Source organism: Hydra vulgaris, chromosome 04 (assembly GCF_038396675.1).
Source record: "Hydra vulgaris chromosome 04, alternate assembly HydraT2T_AEP".
Taxonomy (NCBI): domain Eukaryota; kingdom Metazoa; phylum Cnidaria; class Hydrozoa; order Anthoathecata; family Hydridae; genus Hydra; species Hydra vulgaris.
The window spans coordinates 10709353-10734371 of record NC_088923.1 but is presented as its reverse complement, the minus strand read 5'-3'; the positions used below and the strand labels follow the sequence as shown (position 1 = coordinate 10734371).

General features: G+C 28.6%; 1 protein-coding gene across 1 annotated transcript in view; it reads right to left on the bottom strand.

The window, feature by feature from the left end:
• The window catches only part of rfc1 (replication factor C large subunit), a gene marked incomplete at its 5' end in the record, with an annotated part of 49402 nt that extends 24660 nt beyond the window's left edge, over positions 1-24742 (bottom strand). Inside the window, 8 exon segments of the mRNA NM_001280932.1 lie at positions 5773-5926; positions 9280-9318; positions 18405-18619; positions 19350-19396; positions 23382-23415; positions 23971-24031; positions 24395-24514; positions 24688-24742. Of these exon segments, the coding sequence (NP_001267861.1) occupies positions 5773-5926; positions 9280-9318; positions 18405-18619; positions 19350-19396; positions 23382-23415; positions 23971-24031; positions 24395-24514; positions 24688-24690 (673 nt within the window).
• Between the last annotated feature and the right edge of the window lie 277 nt (positions 24743-25019).

Sequence of the window (25019 nt, the reverse complement as noted above, 5' to 3'; positions counted from 1 at the left end):
ACTCATATAAAAAAAACACTAAGTCTACCATTATGTTTTTTAAAAATATAAAGCGTATTTTTTTTATTTGCAGCCGCCAAATATTTTAAAACAATTACCTACCTTTATTAAACATAATTTATCATCCCATTCCTCCAGTAAAACAATCTTAAAAAACACTGCACCTACTCATAAATGAGCGCTTGCAAAGTCTGGATATAGCAACCATATCTCCAATAGCAACAATATTGTCCTAATTTTAAATCTTATTATACTAACCATAACATTATTACAAGCAAAATAATCATACGGTTTAATCTGCCTTTCAGTAAAAATGAATACGAGCTTTATTGAGTTTTTTTTTTGAAACTTAAAGCTGCAATGATATTTGCAGATAAAGAATTCATGAACTTGTTACCAATAATATTCAAGTTGAAAGCCAAATCTGTTCCACTCGATAGAAGATATTTGCATTATTCAAAAAACCCACAGTTTTAAGTTTTTTCAAAAATTTTTTTTTTTTTGCAACCCTGTTTTTTGATGAAAAGATTTTGTATGGTTAGCATATCAAAGTTTAAATATGGTTTACTCCGAAATACACTTTTTCATTTCCATTTTTAGTATCTGGGTATAGAGTGGCTTAATACACAATGTTAAGAAACTGTTAATTTAAAAGGCGCTTGCTTTTAACAATGCAATTGCAATTTTTATTGGAATCTGGGGTGTTATTTTATATTACATAATGGTTATGCAAGTTAACAATTGATTTGATGTTCGATATACAAATGTGACTCACCTTCAGAGTATTTCTATTAAAAATCTTGTGGTATTCATAGCCAACGGGTAAATGCATATCTAATGAATTCAAAAGTAGTAGCAACAATTTTTACTATATGGGGGGGGGGGGGTTAAGCCAGACTATATGATAGAGGAAAAGTTTTAGAAAATAATTAAGTTTAAACTTGTTACCAGACTTTTTAATGCATACAAATGAGCTGTTTTCGGATTTATTTATTTATTTTCTTTTAGATTTTTCTAATCTATTTTGTTTTTTGTTTTGTTTTGATGAGGAAGCACACTCAATTGCAAATTTATATTTTTGTTTCTTATTTTGTAAACACGGCTAATGATTGTTTTTAGGCATGAAACAACATAAAATAAAAAAACAACATAAATATGTAGAAAATTGCACTGAAGTTTGCTTGTATTTTTTTTAATTCTGATTCATTCCCAACAAGGCTGCAAGCAACCACTAAGTTGGGAGTTACTAGAAAAAAAGAATAGAGTTATAGAGCAAAGAAACGGTTGACAAAAGACTTAAAAAGTTGAAGGTTGTATGAATCAGGAAAACATGAAGATGGGAGAGAGTTCCAAAGCATTAAAGTACCTGGAAAAAAACTAGATGAATAAAAGTTGTTAGAGCATGTAGGGACAGACACAGCAAAAGAATCAGACTTAGCTGAATGAGAAGTCAAGCAAGAGTTAAGCGATGGAACTAAAACTCATTCTTGAGTTTTAGTTCAATCAACTAAAACTCAAAAATGAGTTTTAGTTGATGGAACTAGAGATGATAACTACTTTGAGCAGCGACCATGATAGTATTTGTAGAAAAGAGAAAGAGATGCAACTTTACGACGATGGGAATAAGTTCAAGCTTAGCAGATAGAGTGGGTCCAACAATGTTTACAATGCATTTTTGGACCTTGTCTAGAAGAGAAAGAGCACTATTAGAATAACCAGCCCAAATATGACAACAGTATTCCACACAAGGACAAATAATAGATTTGTAAAGGTAGAGAATGGAATCAGGAGTAGGAAAATGGCAAGTACAATAGAGAGGCAATCTTAGCGGATGCTAAAGTTGAAATCGATTGTATATATGGTTTCCATAAAAGATCAGTAGTAAATGATAATCCGAGAAATAACAAAAGTGACTCAGTGAAAGGGTTGCCACTCACCAATATAGGAAAGGAGACAGTATTGGGATAGTTGTTAGCAGTAAATAACTGAGCTTGGTTGAAGTTAAAATTTACAAGCCACTGTAAGCCCCAATCTGTTACAGAAGTGAGATCAGATTCAAGATTGGCTGCCTGTTCTAAGCAATTGAAAAGGGAAGACTTTTTGTCAACATAGAAGTATGAAGTTGAGTCATCAGCAAAAAAAGATATTTTAGATAAAACAAAATAGGACCAAGGATAGAACTTTGAGGTACCCCAAAAGTTACTGGAAATAAAGAAGAGTGTTGGCCTTCGAGGATGACTTTAATAAAGCAGTTAAAAAGAAATAATTTGATAATCTCAAACATTTTCCCAGATATACCATATGAAACAAGCTTATGGAGAAGACCAGCATGCCAAACTTTGTCAAAAGCCTTAGATATTGCCAAGAGCAATAGCCCTAGCCTCTCTGCCGCCATCTAATGCACAATAAAATCTTTCAGTCACAACAATTAGCAAGTCAGCCTCAGAAAAACCCATCTTGAATCAAATAACAGAAAGTATTTGACTCAAGATGGAATGTGAGAAATTTGTTTATCAAAGACTCAAAGACCTTGCTAATAACAGAAAGAAGACTGATTGGACGATAATTGGAAGGGCCAGAATGTTTTCCAGAGTTTTTAAAAGTTGAAACAGCAGATGTCATTTCCAGCAGGCAGGAAAACAAGACTCAGTTAAGCACTTTTTAAATAGTTTAGAGAGAACTGAAGAGAGTTCCAGAGAACAATTTTGTAAGACTATGACAGGAATGTTGTCTGGACCACAAGCCGTAGAGTTTAATCAAGATATGACTTTAGCAACAGAAGTTGGAGTCATTTGAATGTTTAACAATGGATTAGCCTGTTTAATTGGAATGGAAGGAAGAGAATAGTCATAACATTCAAGAGTTGAATTTGAAGAAAAGTTCTTTGCAAATAGTTCTGCCTAATCCTTGTGTTACGAAACACAAGGAATTATTGGACTAAAACATGTCTAATCAATCTGATATGATATAAATAGAGAAGTGGAAGGTGAAATAGAGACGACGTTGAGAAGAAAATAAGAAGTTGGAGATGGTGTGGAAGAAGAAGAGATATTAAGAAGAATTGTAGAGTTATGAGTTGTATGAAGAGTTGGGAGTTATATAAGAAGTTGTGTAGAATACTAAGTATAAGGAACAATAAACTACATGTAAAATAGTATCTGTTATATTAAATGAAAAATTTATAGTAATACAGAATAAATTGTTATTAACTAATAGTTGTTTTGATTTACTATTATTAACTGCTAACCTAACGCAAAGAATAAAGGTTCAGGGAATATATTTATGTTAACAGTAATGGACTAAAGTGTAACACTTGGGAGAGGTAATAAGATCAGTCTCACAAGAGATGGATTAGTAGACCTACCCTTGTTAATGACTCTATTGAAGATTTTCCAAAAGTCTTTAGAGTCTAACTTCTGAGATAAGATACGAGCCAATAAATAGTCGTTTGTTCTCAAGAGAGTTGCTCTTTTAAAAAAGATGAAAAAATGATTATGATTAGATATAGCAGCTGCACAATAGGGTAAACCATGTAGTAGAATGAGGCTTGATTTGGACGAACCAAAGAGAAGGAATAAAAGTTTATGTATATGATATATATATATATATATATATATATATATATATCATATATATATATATATATATATATATATATATATATATATATATATATATATATATATATATATATATATATATGCACTGCGGCCATTTTCTATAGGCGCATGTGGATTATGTCTCAAAAACGTATTTAACTTTATTTTTATAGTGTATTGCAATAAATTATAAATAAAGTATCAAAAAATAATGAAAATTATCAAAAAATAACATCAAATTTGAAAAAGGTCAATCATAAATGAATTAAATTCAAAAGATAGCTGACTATTTTCTATAGACGCAGTTCACATTTTTTAACAAAACTATCAAAAAAAATGTTTTTATCACATTTTTAGTACTCGATTGGACCTCTTTGCGCCCAATTACTTGATAAATTCGTTTTGGCATAGTTCCCACCAAGTTTTCCAGCACTTTTGGCTCCATATCGTCCCAATATTCTGATACCGCTACTTTTAGCTCTGCCACAGAGTTATATTGCTTAGTATAGATACGTGCCACAGAGTTATATTGGTCAGTATAGATACGTCTTACACTGATTCCCAAAATGTTTTCAACAGGATTCAAATCTAGACTGCGAGCAGGTCACCACATTTGCTCAATTTTTTTAGCTTCAAACCAAGCTTTAGTCTCGTTACTAGTGTGAATGCTGGCGTTGTCTTGGTCTTGTTGAAAAACAAACTTTTTGCGTCTATATTTGTTTTTAAATGGAATCAAACATAATTTTAGCACATCAATGTATTCTGAACTTTTCATTTTGCAAGATGTAATTGCTAAATTTAACTTTCCTGTTGCACAAAACCCAAGCCAAACCATCAAAGATCCACCACCGAAATTCCTTGTCGAAAAATATTTGGGTTCTCTCCTCAAATCACGCCAGTAGCTACTAAGACCATCAGGCTCATAAAGATTAAATTTTTTCTCGTCCGAAAAAATCACCTAGTATTGAAAAAAAAAAAATTCAGCTATTTTGACATCTTATGTATTCATGAGAATTTAATCTAAATTTTCTTATTAGTTCCCAATCACGTGCCATGTTTTCGCGGGCGAATTCCATCCGTTTTTGTTTGTGAACGAGCTTCAAATTTGGTGCTTTATTCATTTTTGATCGTACAATGTGTGGGCTGTCTTTAAGAACTTTCCTAAACGTCTCCTTGCAAACATTTAAACCCAAATCTGACTTTATTGTTTTCAAAAGTTTTGATAAATTTGATGCGAGTTGAACAATTCTGCGTTTTTCACGGCCTGAAACCTTAGATTTCTTTGGTTTCCTCTTGATTGTTGCATAATCTGTTAGATTTTTAAAGAAATTACGGATAACGTGGTCTGATCTCTTCAATCTTCTAGCAATTTCTTGATTTGGAACTTTTTACTTGATGATAAGCCAATATTTCACCTTTTTCAATATCGGTAAGGACTTTTCCTTTCGGCATTTGGTTAAGTTCAACTTAATTTCGACTCACAAAATAAAAAATACTACAGAATATAATAAATTTGCTTCAAAACTCATAAAAACTTTGGTGCGTCTATAGAAAATTGGCACGAGAATATTTAAAATTTAACTATTCTATTACAATCAAGACAATTAATAATCAGATGCATAATGGATCATTGTTTTCTTACATATACTTATTCAAAAGTACCGTTAGAACAATTTTATTACCACTGTAACGCTGTAAATCCGCTAAATTCTATATGCGTCTATAAAAAATGGTCGCAGTGTATATATATATATATATATATATATATATATATATATATATATATACATATATATATATATATCATATATATCATATATATATATATATATATATATATATATATATCATATATATATATATATATATATCATATATATATATATATATATATATATCATATACATAAATATAAGCAAAATTTCAACAAAAATTAAAAAAGTAAAAAAGTAAAACTTAAAAATAAAAATGTTGATAATAAAAAACCCTAGCTTCATATTAAATGATACTATTTAATAGTAGACTTATACCATGGTAACAATTTAATGATAACTTTTAGAATTAGGTTACAATTACATTGGTGAATTATTTTTCATTTTAGAGATAAAATATTTTTAATCAATTTTCAAGTATGCTAACTCATTACCAAAAAAGAGCAAAAATTAAATGTCACCTGACTTAGTGGCTTCAGTAAAGTATTTACTGACAGCTTCTTTCATTTTAATCTCAGGAACATCTTGCTTGGTGTCTTCGCATTCATTTGTATCCAAATCTTTTTCTTTTATATTAGTCAAAAGCTTACTTTTTTTGCTTTGAGATTTGATTGGCTGAAAAAATGTTTTCAACAATAAGATTACAACAATAGATTAACAACATTAGATTTACAGCAATAGATTTACAATGATAGGATTCCGATATGTTATAATAGCCATCATATTGTATATCATTTTTATTTTTATAATTTTAAAGAGGCTTTATTTTACTAAAAATTACTAAAGTAGAATCCTGTTTACTCAGATTCTGAAAGGGTAAATATATATTGTCGACCTAGCGAATGTCTGAATTAAACAAAACTCTCATTATGTAAGACTTTTTGAAAATGCAAGACTTATCGTTATTATATTATATATATATAATCTCGAAAAGTCGGAATTCGAATTAAGTTGGAATTTCTTTGATATAGATACAGATGATTCTCCTTTGTCGAGTTCTTTTAGTATTAATTAATGTTTTATTCTTCTGTAGATAGATAATTATAATTAGTGGCACTAATGGTTATGATCTCACTAAAACCTTTATTTTGTACTAAACTTCAATGAAATATTTTGGTATCTTTTTTTTTGTAGAGAAAAAGCGTTCTGTAGAAAATTCAGATTTTCAATATAAACATTGTTTTAAAATTACAACCTTAAAATAAATTTAATATCAAGCTAAAATCCTAACATTTTAATTTCATATCATGCTAAAATCCTAATATTTTAATTTCATATCATGCTAAAATCCTAATATTTTAATATCACATCATGCTAAAATCCTAACATTTTCTCCAGTTATCTTTGTTGCTGACTTAACTGAAACTGAAAAAAAATATCAAAAATTACAACCACTCAAACTTATTAAATATATATATATATATATAATATAATATATATACATGCAGCATTAGACGCACATTGATGACATCAGATTAAAACAGGAAGCTGCGGAGGCTTCAGTACATAAATTGACTTATAGCCTGCTGCCAAAAAAGAGTGCTGGTACACCAACTAAGGGTTTGGCATGGGCCAGCAACCTTTTCAACATGCACTATAATTTGATCAGCAATCAAATTAAAGAGCATGTTTTAAAATTTAGATCACAAAAATGATATTAGGTCCTTAGCTATGAATTGTTCTTGATATATATATATATATATATATATATATATATATATATATATATATATATATATATATATATATTAAGTTTATACGCAGCAATATTAATTGAGGCATATTCTTGTTACATGATAAAATATAGCTAGAACTGTGTTTCAAATATATCTCTAAAGGTGAAACCATCTTAAATCTAATAGATAAAGACTTCCCACCATTGAATTCATTTCATAAGCTGTTCAACTAGAACACAACAAGATTTATTTCAATAAACCCAACAATGGTTTAGCTTGTAATTACAAATTAAGTGAAATCTACCCTATGAATGGAAAATGTAGAAGAACATTTACAACTGCATTGCATCCTCCCCAAACATACCTGACAAAACATATGTTGGCTCAATAGAGGGCATGTGGTAAACTAGATGGGCCAACCACAAGCCGTCATTCAAAACAAATATCTAGCAAGCGCAACTATGCTTTTAAAAAACTAAATACAAATGAAATATTAAAAAAAAACAACTTGTTTAACATGGTGAATCATAAAAAAGCGCTCCCACATACAATAACATAAAAAAAAGGCTACTTTGCTTATACAAAAAACTATTTTGTTGTAAAAATTCCTTGATATTCAAAAATTCAAAGACTAGAGTTTTCTTTTATACAGAAATATTCTCATAAGAAAAAATCTTTTTTTTTTGTGATGCAAAATATATAAATATAAATATATATATATATATATATATATATATATATATATATATATATATATATATATATATATATATATATATCTATATCTATATCTATATACATATATATATATATATACATATATATATACATATATGTATACATATATATATATATATATATATATATATATATATATATATATATATATATATATATATATATATATATATATATATATATATATATATATATATATATATATATATATATTTAAACAACTTTAAAAAGTATTCTACACAATAGAGTGCTCAATGTTCTTAAAAGAACAGAGCAATTATATATTAGTAGAAAATCACTTAACAAAATTTTTTTGCATTTAACACTGCTTTTCATCAACAAAGATTCATCAGAAATGCATTTCTTGTTGATGAAACACAGTGTTAAATGGAAAAAATTTTTGTTAAATGATTTTCTACTAATATATATATATATATATATATATATATATATATATATATATATATATATATATATATATATATATATATATATATATATATATATATATATATATATATATATATAGTAATTGCTTGCAGCTTTGTTGAGAGAAAATTTACTTTTATTTTATAAAAACTTTGTTGTACTTGAGCGTAATCAAACTTTCGGATATCAAAAAATTTAGCGAGCATAAACTTTTTGAAGTTTATGCTAGGTTTTTTTTTATAAAGGTTTTATAAAAAAAAAAAACATATACCATAGTGCCAACATCAATAAATACTTGATTTTCACATTGCTAATAAAAACAACTCATGTATTGCATACATGTTGTTTTTACATACCTTTTGCAATTATTTCATTAAATATTTTTTAACATCATTAAATATTTTTTTGTTGTGTTAAGACAGAGTTTTTATTATGAATGCAAATTGTTGCTGAATAAGGTTTTGTCAAGTTATGTCAAACAGTAGTGATATAATGGATATTGAAAAAGAAAATAAAGAAAGAAAAAGGTGTGACTACATCGCACCAAAAAAGGGAGTTTGCACACAAAAAAAAAACATTGGTAAAGTGCTCCAGACTGATCTACTGGTTCTGACTGCAAGTGCAGATACAAGCAGTTATTAATATTATTAACTACAATAAATATGTGTTAGATCCAATAATCATTTATAACCATACAATAATCATCCAATAATCATCTATAATCATCCAATAATCATCTATAATCATCTATAATCATCCAATAATCATCCAATAATCATCAATAATCATCTATAATCATCTATAATCATCCAATAATCATCTATAATTATCCAGGAATAAAAGTAGTTTAATACACAATAATTTTAGTAATAATCGTTTAGGAATAACTTCTTTTTTGCTTCAAAATAATTGTTTGCAGTAAATGCAAAGAATTAACTGCAAAATTAATTTACCTGTACTTAATGAAAATGTTTCAAAGACTGCTGTCACAGAATTAATGGTGCACAAAAAAATCAGAGAAAAATCAATTGAACCTATTGAAAAATTGACTTTGTAATATTCAAAAACCATTATATATGATTTTTGCATATTAAATTGAATATTAATTATACTGTAAAATTCTACCTCTTTTACTGGCGTTGGAAGGATGACATCAGGTGTATTCTAAAAATAAATAGAAAGCATACATAAAAATGTTTAAAGTCTTTATTAAATTGTGCGTGTGTATGTATGTATATATATATATATATATATATATATATATATATATATATATATATATATATATATATATATATATATATATATATATATATATATATACATATATACATACATACAAAACCAGACAAAAAATTTTCACTAATAGAGTTTTAAATGACTGAATGTACTAATACAAGAAATCATTGAGTCAACAAATGTAAATCAATTTAAGAACCACATTGATAAACACTTCAAATTTTAATCTCAAATCTTGTACATTGTTTTTAATCCTTGTTAAATTTTTTGGCTGTTATAGACCGAAGTTCTACGTAATCTCAGTTTCAACTCTTGAGTTACAGTGTCATTTCTATATATTTCTACATATATGTATAGAAAAAATACATACTGATACTTTTTAGTTCTTGTGTAAAAAAATCAAATTGCATACTTGTGCACAATTTGATTTACGAAGGTGATGAAGTTTTGAAAAAGAAGTGAAGTTATTGCTACTTGAATGGCTCAAAAAAAAAAAAAAAAAATTAAAAGAATTACAAGACTCTAGAAAGCCTGCATCTGATGATCAGTGAACAGTCAGTGAGCCTCAATAGCTGACAAATGATAACAGACTCATTATTGGTGTTTACTAACAATGATACAACTATTTGCCAGTATCACAATTCTTAATCATACAAAGCTTGTTGTTGGAAAATTGACTGGAACATATGTTTTATTATTAAATAAAATTAATTGTGTAAACCCCTTTGTGACATATTTTTTTTTTGTCAATCCACCTCGCCAAGGCCGAGAAGGTCACTACAGTCGAAGAGGTTCTTTAATTGTGGTTACAACCCTCTCTCAACTCTATAATTTCAAAACACAAACCTTGACAAATAAGGCTGCTGCATGGAGAAACAAGTCAGTTGAGAAGCTACAGTGAAGGACATAAAAGCACTTGTCACTGAAATACTTCCTGGATGTGTGGCCATAAAAGCTTAGAAGTTGAAGACTCAATTTGAAACATATCTTTGTTTCAGTCTAGAACTCTGTGTTAATTCTTCTGACTTTCAACTGCTAGTTTCAACTATTTATTCTGAAAACATTTTGGCTAAATGATACTATGACATGCAGATTTTTTAAAAGCAAAAATAGAGAAAATAATTTTGTAAATTGATGTAATTAAGCCTAAATATTGTAACCTAAAACTGTAAATCACTTAAGAATTCAGTTGGTGCTGTTCAAAACAAGTTACAAGAACATTGGCTTATGCCAGATAAATTCAACTTCTAATTGCATATTGACTCAGATTTTATATTACTTGGAACCTCAGCTGTAATGGTAAATGACTCAATTTTATGCGGTCAGCTATATGGTGGTATTACTGCTTATAAATTGGCATATAAATTAAACTATGAATTTATATACCAGTTTTTTTTTTTTTTTTTTAACATCTTCACTTCCAAAAAAGCTGCAAGTAAACACTATTAGATCTGGAAGTTACTGGAAGTGAAAAGAAGAAGTTCATAGAGCAAGATAACGATTGACAGACAACTTAAAAGATTGCAAATTATATGAATCAGGCAAGCAAGATGAAGGAAGCGAATTCCAAAGAAACTGATGTTCGAGGAAAAAAAATTAGATGAATAAGAATTTTTGGAGCACTTAGGAACAGTCACAGAAAAAAGAATAAGACTTGATTGAATGGCAAGTAACAAGATAATGAATTTTAGTAGATGGCACAAGACTAGCTTTTTAGAGCAATGTCCATTATTATATTTTTAAAAAAAGAGAAGCAACATTGCGAAAATGTGATAATGGGTAGAGGTCGGCTACAAGAGAAGGTCAAACTATGTTTACAATGCATTTTTGCACCTTGTCTAAAAGAGAAAGGGCATCATTGGAAGAACCGCCATAAATATTGCAACAGTATTCCATACAAAGACAGATTTGAGACTAATAGAGATAAAGAATAGAATCCAGAGTAAAATAGTGTCAAGTACAATAAAGAGATGCAACCTTAGCAGATGTTAAATTTGCAATTGATTTGATATATAGTTTCTAAGAAATGTTGGAGGTTAGAGTTAATTCAGAAGATGAAGGGTAGAAGACTGATTGAGTACATTACTCTTCATAAATAAAGGGATATCTAGATTATTGCAAAAAAGATTAGCTGAAAAAAGTTAAGTTTTATCTGAATTAAAGTTCACCAGCCACTGTGAGCCCCATGATGTAGCAAAAGTGAGTTCCTTTTCAAACTCAAATGCCCCCTCTAAGCAATCAGAGAGAGAGTTGGCTTCTTATCAAGACAAGAATAAATGGCAGTATCATCAGCGAACAATGCCACCTTAGATGTAAGAATATCTTGAAGATCATTAATGTAAATTAAAAAGAGTATAGGACCAAGGATAGAACCTTGAGGAACCCCTGAAGTTACAGGATATGAAGAAAAGTGCTATCCATCAAGTACAACTTTTATACTACAATTGGAAAGGAAGGATCCAATAATCCTTTAAGATGTTACCAGATACACCATAAGAAGAAAGCTAATGGAGAAGACCAGCATGTCAAACTTTATCAAAAGCTTTAGAAATGTTGAGAGCAATAGCCTTAGCCTCTCCACAAATATCTACTGCATGATAAAATCTATCAACTATTATCATAACAAATCAGCAGTATCAAAAAAGATAAAGATCAAAATTGATGATCTAAGTTGTTAGATTCAAGACAAGAGATTAAGTGTTTATTAATTTAAGATTAAAAAACCTTTCTTATGATAGGAAGAAGACTAATGGGTAGACCATCCAATTTGAGTATTCGAATATATTTGCGTGTTTCTTTACTATTTGATATTCGAATATTTTCTCCAATATTCGAATAACTTCAAAAATGTAAAGGCAGAGTAAGCTTTTAAAAAAGTACTGTTAATTTCTCTTTTTGCAAACGAAAAAAATATTTCTCTTTTTGCAAACGGAAAAAATTCTTAGAATTTTTTATATAACCTTGAAGTGGAAAACTTAAATTGCATTTTTGTATGGTTTTTATTTTGTGTGACATTATTTTTGTTTGCTTTTAGAAAACAGTCGTTTATTTAGATTGCTTAAAAATATAAATACATAATTGTTCCATAAAAAAAAAATCTTAATAATAATCTTAATAATAATAATTTTTAATATTTTGTGAATAAATAAATATAATATACAATTAAATAAATATAATATAATATACAATTTGTGGTTACATAATTTGAAGTGGTAAGTTAAAATTTTTTAGATTTTCTTAGATAATTCATTTTTGGGTTTTTTTAGCCATGTCAAAAAAATCCAAGGTATGGTTTCTAGCAATAATAAACAGACATCTGTTTTCTGCAGAATTGTTTTGATGATAGATATGGAAGTAATGGTTCCGATTGGAAATTGAAGCAGCACAATGCAAGGAAAACCATGGAGAAAATAAGATTCCATGCCAGCCTAAATCCAAAAAGTTATGTAAGAAGTACATTTGTCAGCAGGAAGACAAAAGATTTTTACCACGAAGCCATCACGAAGAAAATAACGAAAAGAGCCCCAGTAAGCTTTAAGGTTGTAGTTAGAGGTATGACAATAGGGGGATTCTGATAATGAAGAGGAATGAGATAATAGTTTTAGAGAAATCAAACAGTGATCAGAAGCAAATAAGGGTGAATGTGGAGAAACTGAGCACTGACTAGGATCAGACACAAGATATAAGTTAAGTAGAGAAGATAAATGATTTTAATTGTCTTCTCTGGAAAGCAAGTTGGAAAGTTGACTATTTGAGTTAGGGATTGAGAAAGGCAAAATTTGTGGGCCTTAAGGCTTGAATAGTCACTGACACTAGAGCCATATCATTCAGTGTGATAAGCATTAGAGTTACCAACTGAAGGATAAAGAGAGACTTTAAAATTTAAAAGTACTTATTTGTTTATTGGATAGTATGGGAGGATTCAATTTAAAAGTACTATTTAAGTTTTTTTTTAATTTTCTTTTAGTTATTAAAGTGCTCCCAGAAGTCCTTTTGTTCTTATCACAGAGAACCACGGAAGATTAAAATTTTTTTTTTTTATTCCTTAGTAATGTTTGTTTTTCTTATTTATCACAATTAACAAGTACTTGTTAATAACTAAATGTTTTGAATAACTAACAACTTTAAAAAAATTATTAAAACTATATGGTACCATTGTTGTCCTTAAATTACAAGCTAACCAATAGAAAAGTTAATTATCTGACTGAAAGTTCCTAGTTTGCCAATATAAAAGGATGTATGGTATAGGAGAGTCGAGGTATAGTGTCCCTTTATGCACACACATGCCACCCCTTATACAATGGCCCTGAGTAAGGCGGACTTACTCAGTCAAAAGTAAAAAACGTCAGTTTAAAGTAAAGTTTATTTTTATTTTATTTGTCATCAAAAAAATAAAATAAAAAGTAAATTATGATTTTCAAAATTAAAATGTAAATAACAACTTCTCTGAGATTCAATTACTTGCATTAACCTCTCAGCCAAACACAAAAATAATTCTGCTAGTAAATTAATTTTATTAAAGCAAATATTTTTTTAATGCATCATTAAAGTTGGGATCCGTTGCCGAAACCAAGGGCTTTGGGGCCGTATAAAGTATCTTAGGGAGATTAGGGGAAGAGGGATCTACAAAAAGCATTCAATAAAGTAATGGAGAGATATAATCAATTTAAAAAATGCACACTTTAATTTAAGAAATATTTCTTGTTTTAAAGTGTACATTGTTTTAAAGTGTACACTTTTAAGAAAGGGGGGGAGGGAGCTTAAAAGTACGCATGGCAACAGGGAAGGGTCAAATTTTTAAATTTTTGGCGTACGTACTTTATGGACGACCCCTAATGCTGCAAGTAACTATTATTAAGCTGGGAGTTACTAGAAAACAAAGAATAGTATTAAAGAGCAAGAAAATGGTTGACTGAAGACTTAAAGAGTTCAAGGTTTTATGAGTCAGGAAAACATGATAGTAGAGAGTTCCATAGCATTTAAGTGTGGGAGAAAAAACTAAATGAAAAATGTTTTTAGAGCATGAAAGGATAGATAAAGTAAAAGGATGCATTTGCTGAATAAGACGAGTCAAGCGAAAATGAGTTTTGGTAGGTAGAACTAGAGATGATAGCTCATTTGAGCAATGACCATGATATTGTTGTAGAAAAGAGAAAGAGATGCAACCTTATGACAGTGGGAAAGTGACTCAGAAAGGTTGGCAGATAAAGCAGGTTGAACTATTTTTATAAAGCATTTTAAAACCTTGTCTAGAAGAGAAAGAGCATTATTAGAAAAACCAGACAAAATATGACAACAGTATTCCTTACAGGGACAACTAGAAGATTTGTAAAGGTAAAAAATGGAATTAGGAGTAAGATAATGTTGAGCACAATAAAGAAAACAAACTCAGGAGATGCTAACTTTGCAATTGATTATATAATTGGTTTCTATAAGAGGTTAGTAATGAATGATAATCCAAGAAGATGTAAAGAAGAAGACTCAGTGATAGGGTTACAATTCATTATAGAACTCTCAAAATAGGAATGTCAACAATATTGCAATAGTGACAATATTGCAATAACTGATTTTGTTGGAGTTAAAATTGCCACTGCATGCCCCAAGCTGTTACAGAGGAGAAATCAGATTCAAGATATGCTGCCTGTTCTAAGTGATAGAAAAAAGAAAACTTTTTGTCCAGACAGGAGTATAAAGAAAAATAAAAAAAAAGGTTGCTGGACAAAATGAAGCAGAAACTGTTTTTGGTCCTAGTCTTTGGTTAGGGTTTCATTATATTTCTGGATAATTGCTCTTATCCACGCTCTGCGCTTTCATTGACAACCTTAGTCTTGTTGACTTGATCCTTCAAATTTTCATCCTTTGATCCTTCAAATTTTGGTAGCAAGCATCCGATTCCCAATGCTTCTGGATTTTTCAACAGGAAACTCTTGGCCTCTCTATTCCACTGATACTAAGTACTTTGAAGAGACGAAATGTTCTTTGGGTCACAAACTTTTCAAGATGATTGAAGTCTGCGCCACACGTGCTTATTCTCTTCAGAGCTGACTGAGTCTTTGGAAGCTGGAGGTTGGGACTGGGGACTGGAGGGACTCAGTTCTCAAAAAAAGCTAAGCCCACGAGGTGTTCTGAGAAGAACCACAGATGTCAAGTAAATGCAATGTAAGCTGCATCAACAATGATACGGTTTGGATATTTCTTGAGAAGCCCAATCATCATTGCATCATTCGGGGAGCGTATGAAGCCAGTGGAGCATTGTGCCAGAAACGTCTATAAACGAGAGAAACGAAGAGTGCCAGCTCCTTCAGACCTTGCTTTTCTTTAGCAGTCAATTTTAACTGGCTATCAAATAGCACCAATTTTAGAGAATAGATGGTCTTCGACATCCATCGAGCATGATGCATTTCTCCTGGAGCTTGGAACTGGAACTCCATCTTAAAACTGCTTCCACTGAGGAAGACAAGACATAGCCGAAGGAGCTCGAGGTAATCCTCCTGAGGCTGCTGATGTCCTATGGCTTTGATACAGTAGACAACCATCTCCATCCAAAGAGTTTCAATATCCTCGTTGAAGATTTCGTTTCTAGCTGGCAAATACTCTGTTTACCTGATGTATAGCCATTTCTTCTGAAACCTCTTAAAAAGACCAACTTCTGGTCCACCTGTCCCACCAAAAATAGCTGTGAAGACACTGCTCAGAACGACTTCCAGGACATGATGACGGCATTCAATGTTTACAAGTTCATAGCCAACGGCTTCCTCTGTTGTGTGTTGGAGGAAGTTGTATCAAATACCTGACTTTGAACTTTTTCTCGTAGATTCCAGTCATCTAGTACTTTTAAGCATGCAGCAGCCTGTTCTTCCCCAGTTCCTCCTACAACTTTTAGACTGCCAACAACTTCTCGATACCATTCCCAGTGACGATCACAGCAATTCAATTGACGGTTTCTTTTGCACCAGCTATGTCCAGAAGCAGTTTCCCATCCCAATGGAGAAGAGGAAATTCAGTTGAAAAAGAACTCTTCTTTGCTTCAGCTACTTTTTTTCAGGTAGCCATCTGTGACCTTCTGATGGTGCTCCTAGACAGTGTCAGGTCATCAAGAGCTTTTCAGTTGTTTAGGCTTTGAGGAAGGAGTTTGAGCAGATTTGTTTGCCATGATGTCCAAAGCATTCTTTGTGGCCAAGTCAAAAAGTTCCATCAGGTCGTCTTTGAACATTTGCTCTTTAAATCTGCAGCTTTCATATGCTTTCGCCCTATTCACCTTCAACAGTTGATATTCACCATACAACTTCTTCAGTTTTCTTTCACCAGAATCAATCCTCTGAGTCGGAATTGTTGCTTGGCTCCAAATCATATTGATATCTTTGATTGTGCGATTAATACTGTCCTTCACAGTGAGGTGTTTTTCGAGGTGGTAAAAGAGGAGGCAGCAGATGGCATCACTGTTCGTAGCCAATCTTGCTAAAGAGAATTGATTGGTGGCCTTGCCAACAAGCCAAACTTCAGCAGAACTTCTTGTTGCAGCTGCCATTATGTAATTAAGTACCTGGAGCACTTAAGAACAGTCACAGAAAAAGGAGACTTGATTGAATGACGAGTAACACAAGAATGAACTTTATTAGTTGGCACAAGAGACACTAGCTCTTTAGAGCAGTGCCCATTATAGCATTTGCAGAAAAGAGAAAGCGAAGTAACATTACGACGATGTGATAATGGTTGGAGGTTGGCTGCAAGAGCAGGTTCAACTATGTTTATAATAAATTTTTGCAGCTTGTCTTAAAGAGAAAGGGCATCATTGGAAGATCTGTACCAGATATGGTAACAGTATTCCATTCAAAGACAAACTGAGATTTATAGAGATAAAGAATAGAATCCAGAGTAAAAAGTGTCGAGCACGATAAAGAGATGAAACCTTAGCAGTTGCTAATTTTGCAATGGATTTAATATATAGTTTCCAAGAAAGATTGGAAGTAAGAGTTAATCCTAGAAGATGAAGGGTAGATAACTCATCAAGTACATTAGCATTCATAAATATAGGAAGATCTAAGTTAATGCAATAACGATTAGCTGAAAAAAATTGGGTTTTATCTGAATTAAATTTCACCAGCCACTGTGAGTCCCATGCCGTAGCAGAACTGAGATCCTTTTCAAGCTCAAATGCCCTCTCCAAGCAATCACAGAGTGTTGGCTTCTTATCAAGACATTTTTTGCGCAGAAAACAAATATTATAAAGTTTGTTTTCAAAACATTATATTACATAATGACTCAAATTTATTAGTGTAATAAAAAGTACTGGTTTCTATAAGCATTAAAATAACTGTGTTAAAATTTTTATAAGATAAATTTAAAAAGGGTTTTAAAAAGCTATAATATTTGTTTGAAGTTTATAAAAAACATTGGACAAAAAAAATAAATAAATACTAAACTATAAATTTAAATTATTAACTAATTGCAATGTTTTAATAATATTTTAATGACAAAAAATAAAATGATAAAATTTTAATGATAAAAACTTAATTCAAAAAAATGTAATGCTTTGGCGTCTTTTAAAAAATGAATTAACTCAAAAAAAAGATGTATTTTATTAATGTAGCCGTGTTTAACTTTAATTTTGTTTTGTATAAAAAAATAAGTTCAAAAAATAAAGTTTATAAAATACTGAATTTATTAATAATTTTGGAACAATTAAAATGATTAGAAAATAAATGCACATAAAATATGTTGGACAAAATGACCGATAGATGTTGTTTTTTACCGGACAATGTTTGATGTCCGGCGCTTATTTCGAGCCCTGTTTATATATATATATATATATATATATATATATATATATATATATATATATATATATATATATATATATATATATATATATATATATATATATATATATATATGTATATATATTGTTGTTATTATTTAAAGCTATTGTTATTTTATTTTTTAAATTTATTTCAAAAATTCTTATCTTTAAATACTGAAAGAGAAATTACTACTAAGAAATTAAATTTTACCTTTTTTTCCTTTTTATCATCAAGGCTTTTATTACTTGTCACAGAAAGATTTCCAGAAAAGAAATCTTCCGCAGTTGTTGGACGCAAGTCTTTCTTCTCAAGCAATTCTTGTATTTTAGTCTTTTTTGTATTAGAACTTTGAACTGAAATTTCTTTTGGTGGATTTTGAACTGAAACTTCTTTAAGCTTAATTTCTTTATTTATTTGTGGTTTTTCTAACAAGTAAAATTAGAATCTAATAAATTATTTTTTTTACACATTAAATGCCTAAATTAAAATCATATTCTACTTTTGCTATTATTATTTTAGACTCAAATACCCAAAATAAATATGTCACAAAAGAAATCTTCACTTTTTTGGAACTATATTAACAATATTATATATTACTACTAACAATATTATATTATATATTACTATTAACAATATTATATATTACTATTAACAATATTATTTATTACTATTAACAATATTATATTATATACTACATACATACTACATAAATTATATATGAGCCATTAATTTTGAAAGTGGCATAAGTCACTTTGTTTTTAATCAGAGAATGTTAAAGAGTTTGTGTTTTAACATATTTGTTATACTTCATTCCAAAATATCTCAATAATTTTCAACACAATTGATTAAAATTATTTAATAAATGAAGAAATACTATTACATTGTAATCATTGTTATCAATAACTTGATTTTTTTGAAAAGGTGATTTATGCCACATTTAAAATATATATATAGAAAAATCATTTGAAAAAAAATTCAAACTAGTTTTTTAAACATTTGAAACATAAAGTAAAATGGATGTTTTAAACCTCAAATAAATCTCAGAACATTAACTTTCGTCAAGAAAATCTCCAACTCACTAAAATTTTATTGTACTATCCTAGTAGTACAATATATACTATAGTTTATTATAGTTTAGATAAAAAAACGACATACCTGGTATACACTTTTTTGTGTCTGATTCTTTTAAAGTTTTTTCCTTCCTATATTTAACAAATTATTAAAAAGTTATTTATCAGTTAAAACAAAAATAAAAACTTTTACAGAAATAATATAATATATATAATGACAATAATATATAAATAAAATAGTAATAGGGCAATTCCACGTCAGAAGATTAAAAATCTTGTTAAAAAAAAGTATTACTGTATGTTTTTCTGAACATTTCGGTAAATATAAACATTGAAATTATGTTTTTATGATTATTTTGAAAAACTATTTTGCAGCTCACTGATACTTCATTCATTATTAATATATAATAACAATATAATTTAAATTTGTAAATATAGGCTAATTAGATTAGCAGAATACATCTAACTACAACATTTTTATTTGTTTAAGTTCTTTATTTTGTACTGTGAGTCTTACTCTTCCTTTTTTCTTCAACACAAAGTCATAATCACTCTTATCTGTTGTTTTGTAGTTACTTATTTTTTAAATATTTTTTGTCTGAACGCAACACCATTATTAATAACTTATTGTTATTCTGCAATTTTTTCATGACATTTGTAATGTTAAATTTATATAAGTCGTAATTTGCATCAATCTATTTATGATTATAACTTTAACTTATCATTCAATATTTATGTTGTAAAATAACATGATTTTTAAATTTGTCGGAATGCAACATTTCTGTACGCAAACATGAATTTTCTCAACGCAACATGCAATGTTTGAATATCTTTGTCTTAATGTCTGAACGCAACATAAAATGTCTGAACATGACATAGTGAAGTATTTCTAACTTAGGGCATACCTTAATTCCAACATCCAATACACTATTTGCATTACCCTATATAAACAAATATCTGTATTTTATATGTTTTTAAATTCAATAAATCAAACAATAGTAAACAACTGTTAACAAAAGTTAACAATGGAAGAAATTAATTTGGATTAACCATAAAGGGCTTGTTTGTCATAATTTATATTTTAATACTATTTTATTTTAGATATGGGATCTAGATTCAAAAAATTTCATGACTCTCATCTAGATTACAAAGTGAAAGAAATGAACTGAGTACGCTCATTGAGACAAAACATGACACCTGATTAATTAGAAGGGACAGAGAAGCAAAAAAAAGGAAGAGAGAGGCAGAAAGTACATCCACAGATCGACTAGCATTTTTTACACCAGTCTTTTGGTAAGGTAGTAAACAAAGTTATGAAGAGTTTACAAACGGATGAAGATCATCGGCGGGTTGTGTTTGTAGAAGTGGGCAAAAGGATTGGTTTGCAAGTAGTTAATAATAATGAACCAAGTCGTACACTAATAGAACAGAAGAATTGTCTCTCTACTAATTCATAAATTTTATGAACAATAATATTTCCCATCAGGCACCTGGCATCAAAGATGTTACTACCACTAAAGTCACTCGAGAGAAAAGATAAACTTGTCATTTGCTATTCACACTGAAGGAGGCATTTGGAATATTCAAGAATGACAATTCTGGTGTGTCTGTGAAATTTTCAAAATTCACTTCCAACAGACCATTTTATGTTAAGCTCCAAAGAGAAATTCCAGAAAATGAACGCTTGTGTGCTATGCATGACAATTTTCAGTCTATGATCAACTCACTTGCCACTATACTTGGTCAACCCATACATCAAAATTTTGTTTGCGATCCATCCCACAAAGAGTGTATGTTTCTTTTTTGTGAACATTGTGGTAATCTTCAGTATGAGAAGTTTACTGAATGCTGGTTGGAACTGGTGGATGGTGCAGATGAAGTGACTTTTGAACAGTGGAGTGATGTGTTTAAGGAAGTTATAACAATGCCCTTTACTGAATTCATGCAACAATTTTTACTAATTTACCTGCTTTTTTGAGACACTACTTTGTGAAGCGAATTCAAAGTGCTCATTTTCAATTTACACACTATCAGGCATCTAATTGAGGTTCAAAAAATAGAAAAATTTGCTGGTATAAAAATAATTAAAAAACTTTTAGTAATTCAAGAATTATAATTATCAGATGCTAGCTTTATATATTGGTAAGAACGTCTTTTTTAAAGCAAGGCATAACATTAGCCATTTTTCAATGATGGAAGCTAGCGTGGTTCAAAAAACAACTTTTTTAAAAATAGTCTGTGCACTTAACTAAATGTGTTCTATATAATACAAAAATACTAGGTTATTTTTATTTTTATCTTAAAAACTATTGTTTTTAAGATAAAAATAAAAAAAGCCAATATTTTTAAGTTTTTTTAAAACAATTTTTTTAAACATAATTTAAAATTTATGTGTAATGTATGTTTAGATACCAAAAACTTTACATTATTTTAATATTTAAGTCCTATGCTTTGAGAATAACTCCATTTATAATGTTTGGCATTAATAGTTTTAAAGAATTTTAAAAGAGTATCCGCAATTTTTATTTTGCTTAATTTTATCTTTCTGAACACAACACTACTTTTAGGCACCGTAAGTTGAATGAAAAGTAATTTATATATGTTCTGACTATATATTTTTGTGGTGCAATATGTTAGATCAAATTCATATTTATTTGGAAAAGTTATTTAAAACCATTAGCAATACTTTAATTCTTATATATATATATATATATATATATATATATATATATATATATATATATATATATATATATATATATATATATATATATATATATATATATATCAAGCTTTGTTTTAAATTCTTTATTTTGTTTAAATTTTTTCTAAATATTTATTAAAACTAATTTCATTCTTTTCTCAACATTTGTATAAATGAATTGAAATATGTAAGTTTTTTTTTAATAAACTGATGTTAAATTTTTTTTGTTTAATTTGTAATAGCGACTTAGCAAATTCAATAATCTTTTATTTCTAAAAAGTTAGTAACAAACAAAAAATATTATTCATTGCAAAAACAAAAACTCTAGTTTATTACTTTACCACTAATTTTGTTGTGACATGCAAAGAATAATTACTAATTACCATTTATTAAAAAACATATATCATTGTACTTTCATTTGCCATATGAAAAAAGTTTAACAAACGTTATGTGCACATTTTTGCTGCAGTCTCCAAACACATTTACAAGGAACTCCATTTTTTTTTTAAAAAAATGAAAAAGAGAAAGGAAAATGGAAAAAAAAAATTTAAGAAAGAACAAAACATATTAAATTTGAAAATAGAGCTTACATCGAACGCAATTGTCACTCAAACTTTTGTAACAAACTTTTTTACATAATTGTCCTTTGAACTTTAGTGTGGTTTTTATAATGTTAGTTACTTCTTTTATCTTACAGCCTGATATAAGATATGATATCTTACACTTATTTAAATATTAAAAAATAATAAAAAGTCATGGAACCAAAATGGTTAAAAAACATACATAAAATTGCTTAATGCGTACATAAAATTGCTTTATGCGTACATAAATGTGTATATTAATGTGTATGTAAATTTACTTTTGCAGATTTAGGTGAGAATTGCACATTTTTTGAATATTGAATGTGTGCAATATGTGTATTTAGGTGAGCAATACCCATATTGCACACTTTCAAGTTTTGAAATGTCAACATAAATGCAGACAACTTTTTCAGAAAAACAAAATATAGATAAACAATTAAAACATAAAATTTTTTGGGTTGTAATGTTTGTTGTAAAAGCCCTTCGTATCTAGATATAGTATCTGCCCAAGCCCTCAGTCAATGAAGATACTAAAGCCTTCACAAAAGCTAAGTCAGAGTTAGATAAATAATGAGATATACTGTCTAAAATGACAATACATCTCATTATTCAATTGATCATTAAACATTAAATATATTTAAGTTATTGCAGCTGCAAAAGGTCACTTCAATATAAAGTTATTATTGGTATGTTGCCAATATATTTTAAAACAGGTATCACCTGGCATTATAATCTCACAGATAATAACTACTAATTATAATAATGTAATGTTTTAAAAATAAATATTTAAAAAAGATCCAGAAAAAAGTTATTATGCATTTTCATAAAATACCTGAACTTGGATGGTAATGGCTCTTCATCAGAATCTTATAAATAATAAAGTAAACATAACAAAGTAACTTATCTTTTAAAATTACAAAGTTTAAAAAATTATATTTTATTCAAATATGGCCAAACCATATAATTACTAGATATTAAAACATACGCTCCAGGCTCTAACAGTAAAGTTGCCCCCAAAAAATTCATCTTCAAATAACAATATTTGAATGTAAAAATAACAAACCTGTTTGTCATGAGCCCAGACAAAGAAATTTAACTAATCTAATAACTAAGAAAACATAGTAAAATTTATAATTTTACAAATATATTGCCTTGAAGGTCTGTTGCTTTAAAACTACAGCACAAGATTTTCATAGTTGACATTCACTTTGAAGATTATCTACTCAGTGTTGAGGAATGTTAACCTGGATATAGGGGACTGCGAATACATTTGTAAAATTATTTTTTCTTGTAATTATGCTGTTTGACCATGACATAAATGTCTCAAATTTATTACTTTATTAGAGAATAAGATAAAAAGATAAAAATGAAAATAAAAAATGAAAGTATAAGAAAAAAGATTTTCATTGAAATTGTCTTACCTGATTCTATTACTAAAACCTTTCTCTTTTTACCTTGCTTTTTCATTCCATCGCTGTTAGGCTAAAATATGCAAAATGAACTTTTTTTTAGTTATTCTCAAATTCCTAATATTTGTATTGTGTATTGTTTTATTTTTTTTTTATTTTTTTTTTTTACTTTATTACATAATGTCAAATGAACAAGTGTTTACAAATATTTGAGATAAAAAGTGTTATTGAGTAGTTATTATTTTTTATTTTGAGATTCTTTTCAAAACTTTTTTCATGAAAAAGTACATTTAAGAAAATTAAAGTAGAGTTTTTAAAGAGCTTTTAAAATTTTAAAAGTCGAATTAAAGTGGAGTATTTGGTTGTACTTGTATTATGCACACAGTTACAAAGTACAAGTTAAAAATAAGTCTTCTGATTAAAAAATTATAACCACTTTTTCTTCCTTCGCTGTTGAATTGTTTTTTGAATCTTTTGCCAAATCATTAGCTGAATTGCTAATTGACTTTTTCTGTATTGATTTTTTGTTTGATGAGAAGAATGATCGAATATCAGCCTAAAAATAGCATTATAATGATGAGTTTTATATAAAAAGAAGTTTGAAAAATTTAAGGTTAATATTTATCAATATTAGTAAATATTAACAAAACAGTGTAATAAGTAAAAAGCATTTTTATTCCAATCTTAAGAAAAAAGATTACAATATTTTGTGTAGAAAAATACATTTACCATTTCATGCAAATAAATGCTATTAAAATCTTGTTTTTAAAATCTAGATAATACATTAAATACCAATATATTAAACATCATTATAGATAATATTGTATTAAATAACATATATATTAAATACCAAAATAGATTCAATATCTCTTTGTGGATTTGGGAAGGTAATATAGGGCCTGATCAGTTTTAAAGTGAAATTCAACCATTAAAAAGCACTCATAAACTTTTTGAAAAACCTTTCAGTGCTATTATCAAAGACTATTGTTAATAACAATATTAAAGAACCACAAAAAAGAAATACAACATTTCTAGAGCATTAAAAGTTATTAAAAATAATT